At 38.9% G+C, this 5,652-nt stretch overlaps 1 protein-coding gene across 1 annotated transcript in view; it reads right to left on the minus strand.

Moving 5' to 3' along the window:
• The window catches only part of FAM193A (family with sequence similarity 193, member A), a 44,095-nt gene extending 38,637 nt beyond the window's left edge, over positions 1-5,458 (minus strand). Inside the window, exons 1-3 of the mRNA XM_009877954.1 lie at positions 5,297-5,458; positions 4,856-5,023; positions 1,900-2,134 (exon numbers count right to left, since the gene is read on the minus strand). Coding sequence (XP_009876256.1) covers positions 1,900-2,134; positions 4,856-5,023; positions 5,297-5,442 — 549 coding nt within the window. The 5' untranslated portion in view covers positions 5,443-5,458. The remainder of the gene's footprint in view (positions 1-1,899; positions 2,135-4,855; positions 5,024-5,296) is intronic.
• Positions 5,459-5,652: the final 194 nt, after the last annotated feature.

A 5,652-nucleotide genomic window follows, 5' to 3' on the forward strand; every position in this document is an offset into this window, starting at 1 on the left:
GTTGCTCTCAGCATAAGCTGTCATTCCGCGGCAGGGCTCAAGGCTTTAATTCTGCTCCCAAACTTCACTAGTTAGCTGGATTCCTCTGAAAGGAAGGACAACTGTTCACAACTTCATTGAGAAACTACTTCCACACAAGTGGTGGTTCAAGGCATCATACACCTTTGACAGCACAGGTTTTACCCTTAAAAGGAAGGCTGCATCAAGTTTAGATAGGCTGACTGCCTCTTAGGTATCTCAGACGGAAAGATTCTTTCTTCCACAGTGCACTAGTATCTTGACAGAAAACAACCACACACACTGAAAAGGGTAGTGACCCTTTTACCTGTCCTGAAAGCTGTGACATACTACTCCATTTACTAAAAAGGTTATTTATTAAATCTAAGAAATGTATGACAAGAGGCAGTATCTTACATTCCCACATTTCAGTTTCTGAATAGCATAGCTTAGTGAAAAGAAGTTTTCAATACTGACTGGGCTGCAGAAGAAAAGGACATAAAGTGTCAGGTATTTTGTGCTTTCTTATGCTTTGTTTTTTTAAAAATGAATAGAAATTCTATTTACTTTGAATTTTGTCAGAAAAGGAGTAGATTAGGGAGTTCAAGTATGTTCTGTCACTTCATGGCCATTATCTCAATCTCTCATAGCTGCTATGTTTTCACAACTACTAGTTCACGACAATAACCAGAGAGAAAGGTTATTTTATGATCAGCTACATAATTCTGGCACTAATGGGTTCACTATTGGTGGATCTACTCTGAGAAAGCTAAAACTTGTACTGCGATCCATTTGCTTTTCAGCTGAACAAATTTCAAAGTTCCAATGCAAATCAACCTGAAGAGCAACCTTGTTAGAGACTATTAAAAACAGCCAATAAACTGGATATGGCAGTGATCTCAGTCTGTATTTATGAGATAAAGCCAGGGAAGGCAATACAAACAGCAAATACTGAGCACTGACAATCGGAAGAAAAAGCATCAGATATGTTTCCATTAAGAAACTTGAGCATCTTTCTGCCTTGCCAATTCAACTGTACTAACAGCCCGACCTCAGTAACAACACTCTGCTTCCCCTTCATCTCATATCTTTCTCAGCTGTGGCCATCATAGCCTTGTTACTGCCTATTCCTTTCCCCTCTTTATATACATTGACAGTCATTTTCAGCTAATTGGCAATAAAATCCAAATTTACCAGTTTATCCACTTACTTTTTTTTTTTGCTTGCATCAAGTTTACAGAAAAGGGATGGAACAAGGATGCACAGGATAAGGACTTTACCATAGGATGTACAGGAAAGTATTATTAACAAACCAGGATTAATAACCTTCTCTGCCCTTAAACAAACCGAATTACAGAATTTGTTTACTCGCTGAGGAGATTTTAAGGCTATTGCTTATTTTCCACTTTACAATATAATCTCAAGTCTAGCCTCATAATCATTTGGCAAAACAAGCATTTAAGAAAGAAGAACTTTAGAAATAAGATACCAGATTAATTCTGATGCAGGAAATAATCTTTTCTAGTAGCCATTCTTGCTTAATAAGGGAAAACAAAAGTTGAACATTGACACAATCTGAGTTAGTGCTAAACATAAAAGTTTGTTTTCTTTAAACGTGGTTGTTGACAGAACATTCAAGATTAACAGGGAAGTTTCACACTTTTTCAAAGGCAGTATCTAAAGATTCATTTCAGACTAAGTGCTACAAATTGCATCCCACCTCTTTCTTTACAACCAAAACATAATTTCACCAATTCACTGTAAGAAATGCCCAATCTACATTTCCAAAGAATTAAACTTCCAGTTTCAGAATCTCCATCTTCAATCCACAGAAGACACCTGAAAGAACCAGAATAGCTCTGCTAGCAAGTAGAAGCACACAGTTTATTTTTTCAGACTTACCAGAGTAACCAGAAAGGCGCTGATTGTACACGCTGCCTGACAGAGCGCACTGTATTCTTCAAGTAGGAGTGAGATGAACTGATGTGCCTGTGGTGGCCCTTGTATTGCTAATGTTGATGCAACTTTGGATCCCAGCGACAAGTGTCTGAGCAGACGAACTTTCATTTCAAGCACATATTCTCTAGCTTGCTGTTCCAACCGTTGGTAAAGCTGATATGGATCTCTTTCACAAAGTCTGTATTTTTAAAATATTTGAGATCAAGAAAAAAAAGTAATACACATGTAATCAACAATTTTCACCTTCCTAAAAATATTTACCAGTTACTATCACTGTCATCAGAAAGAAACCATGGCAAGTGTTTATAGAACTACCTTAAATCTGGGAGAACTCAGTCCAGTACCCTACTTTTACACCATGGAACTGAGCTCCTGTGTAGCTTTAGGACTAGGATGCTTGCATACCTGAGGAACAAAATTTAGGACCGCAGTATTTTACTTTGACTTGAGCTAAAAATGCCTTTACTCAAGTGGCATACAACCCTACAGACACCTAGACTCTTCACACAAGCTTCTTGAAAACTTCTCCATGTTCTTAGAGCTCTAATAAATGCCCCAGCTGGAACAGCCAGAGCAAGGCCTGACTAACATCCTGTACAAGGACAGGCATTTGCTTCCTCCACTGGAAGAGCCTGACCTGTTAGGCAGCCAGAAGATGCCTAAACCCATCTTAACCACACTGGCCTTGGTGTCGGTTTTGGAGGGGCCCTCTGCTCTTGAGACGAACCAAAACAAGACACCTCATACAAAATATTTATTTATTTATTTATTTATTGAAAAAACCTAGAATGGGGATCAGAATTTGGGATTCCTTTGTCCCTGGGAAGCACACTAACACTGAAGCTCCAGAACAGTATTTCCCTCCACGAACCCTATTCAGCCACTCAATACCTGCAAGATTTGCCAGCATGAGATGCAGATTCAAAGGGGGTCAGGTCTTCCTGCTAGAGACAGCATAAAGCTGCCTAGGTCTGACATTCTCCTAGAAGTGAGACATGGGTTTGAACCACCTCACATCAAAAAAAAATCCAACCAAGACAGCTGTTTTGAAGCAATTTAGAGTGAAATTGCACTATCCGAAGTCCTGGGCATAGAGTTTTAGCACTTGCCTCAAAGTTTTCACAGAGCAGGTGAAGAAGAAAGTGATTAGATAATTACTAAGAGTTAGATGAATAAAAGTCTGCTGCTATCTAGTCCCTGCTCTTTCCTCATCACTCACAAAATAAAGTACTACCCTATTGTCATAAAGTGCTCCAATGCAGAAGAGGGACTTGCCACCACTATTTATTTTCCAAGTAAGAAGACCAGACAGTCCTTTCCTTGTCTGCTGTGTCTAACAGACATGGGCATGGAATGAAAGATCTCTGCCTTGTAAACATAGGTTTACTTGGCTGCAGCATGATCTTCGGCACACTACCTACATGGTTGGTTGGTTGGTTTGTTTTCTTTGGGGTTTTTTTGTTTGTTCATTTGTTTTTACACTTTCAATACCTACATTGACTAATTTTACTAAAAATTTTGCATGACATGAGCTTCATGGATCAGACACAACTCGAGACAGTTCACAGTCTCCTAATTTTACTTCATACTTTGGAGACCATAAGGAACTTAAGTGAAATACTGATATTAAAGGTTTCCTTCTTTCCTTTTAATCATCTCTCTCAAAAGTCACAAACCTTTCTAGAGAAACCAAAGCTCCTAAGTACATCAGAAAGATACACAGTATAGAAATCATAGAAATCATAGAATGGCCTAGGCTGGAAGGGACCTTAGAGATCATTTAAACCAACCTCCCTGTCATGGGCAGGGACACCTCTGAACTAGATCAGGCAACACATGGGGACCGAACGGGGATCGAACCCACGTATGTGTTCCAATTTCTAAACTTTTTCCATTAAACTGCATTAAAAAAATCAACCACCATTTCAGTGGTGATTCAGTTTTAATTACCTACATAGTATGAAACATTTAACTATTTTTGATTTCAAAACCTATTGCATGTTTTGATCGCTGAAATAAACAAAGCATGACAAAGAGAGACATACTGTATTACTCTACATTTATACTAGTCACGTTCAAAACCAAACGCTGAGTTTTCATACAACAGAAGTGCAATAAGCTTATTTAATTATCTATTAAGGCTGATTCAGGAGGACAGCCAGAGAATATGCCAGATGACTATAATCCTTCAAAAGTGCTTTACCTTGCCAGAATTTAACTTCAGCTAGAAATTCCACATAAGAACTACTGTTTGTCAGACTAGTCAGACCTTAGTATATTAAATACATACAGAACCAATGGAGCAACTGCTCCTCCACCACACATTCAATTAGAAACCCAGATGAACATCCTGGAGCACTTCAAGGACAGCCACACTATTCCCAAAAAGAAAAATCCTACAACTGAGGATCTCATTAAGCACATCTTCAACCTCACACCTAGAAAAGCTACAATTCCAACCTCTGAAATGAGAAAAAAAGTGCTCAGAAAGTCTCTTCTCTTACAACTACAGTAAGATGCAAGCACTATTATAACACAGGTTAGAGAAAGTAAGATTTTTACGTGGGGCGATTCAAACCAGTGTCACAATAATAATTATCTCAAGGTCTTTTGAAGAATAAGATTTTGAGACCCTTCTATAATTACATATTAATATCCCTATTGCAGACAGCATACAAATTTAATAGCTTCCCTTGCATTCAATCCAGCATTTAAAAATTCTGCCTGCTATCAAATCGACTGTTCTGATTTTTCATTCTAGAGGAGAGGCAGTTGTTCCAAGCAACCAGATTTACAGACGGCAAATAACAATCTATTCAAAAGCAACATTCCAAACTACTTCAAAACTAATTTTAAAAATCCTCTTGGCAATTAATAGATACTTTTCAAAGTGCTATACCTATCCACCAGCTCTTTCATTCCTTCTTTATCTGGTACCAAAGACTGGTCTTGGTCATCTGCCAAAGGGGTCCCAGCTTGGCGATATATACATCGAACCATGTATCTTACTTCTGACCAGTAATTTTGAAGCTGCTGAGGTTCACGTTCAGGTTCTGCTGAATTTTCTCTGCAAATAATGACAAGAATAATTACTCTCTTTCTGTACACTGCACAGCTATATTGATTCATACACTTCTGCCCTTCAGGATGCCCTTCAGGAAAAAAAGCACATCCAAAACCACCTGAAATTAAGCACACGCCCAAAATAAAGTACAAAATTGGATAAAAGCTGCCATCCATAAGTCACCTGTATTGTCGGGTAACCTGTTTAAAGAATTTAGGCACAGGCCAACAGTCTGCCTACAGGCATCACACTGTTGGGTTTGAATTCAGCTCTTACCTGCGCTCGTTACAGGCCTCACAGTTGCATGCTATGTCTGAAGGAGAGGAATTGCTAAGATCTGCAGTGGGCACTGTCTGCGCACCAACAGTTATTCTTCCTCCTCCTACAGATTCCTGCTGTGATCCACTGTTTCCAAGAGGCATGTGCAAAAGGAAATCTTGGCTCTGAAAGGAAAAAAACCCATACAGGCAGCCTTTAGTTCGCAAGGTAGAAGTCGGAAATGTTAATAGGTAGGTAAATATTAACGTGGCAGTTCTTAGTACTGAATGTATTTTGGGAGGACGCTCAACCAGGCACAAATTTACCATCAAAAAGCTTAATAAATGCAAGATATGGCCTGAGAAAACCAATAC

Source organism: Apaloderma vittatum, unplaced genomic scaffold (assembly GCF_000703405.1).
Source record: "Apaloderma vittatum isolate BGI_N311 unplaced genomic scaffold, ASM70340v1 scaffold851, whole genome shotgun sequence".
Taxonomy (NCBI): domain Eukaryota; kingdom Metazoa; phylum Chordata; class Aves; order Trogoniformes; family Trogonidae; genus Apaloderma; species Apaloderma vittatum.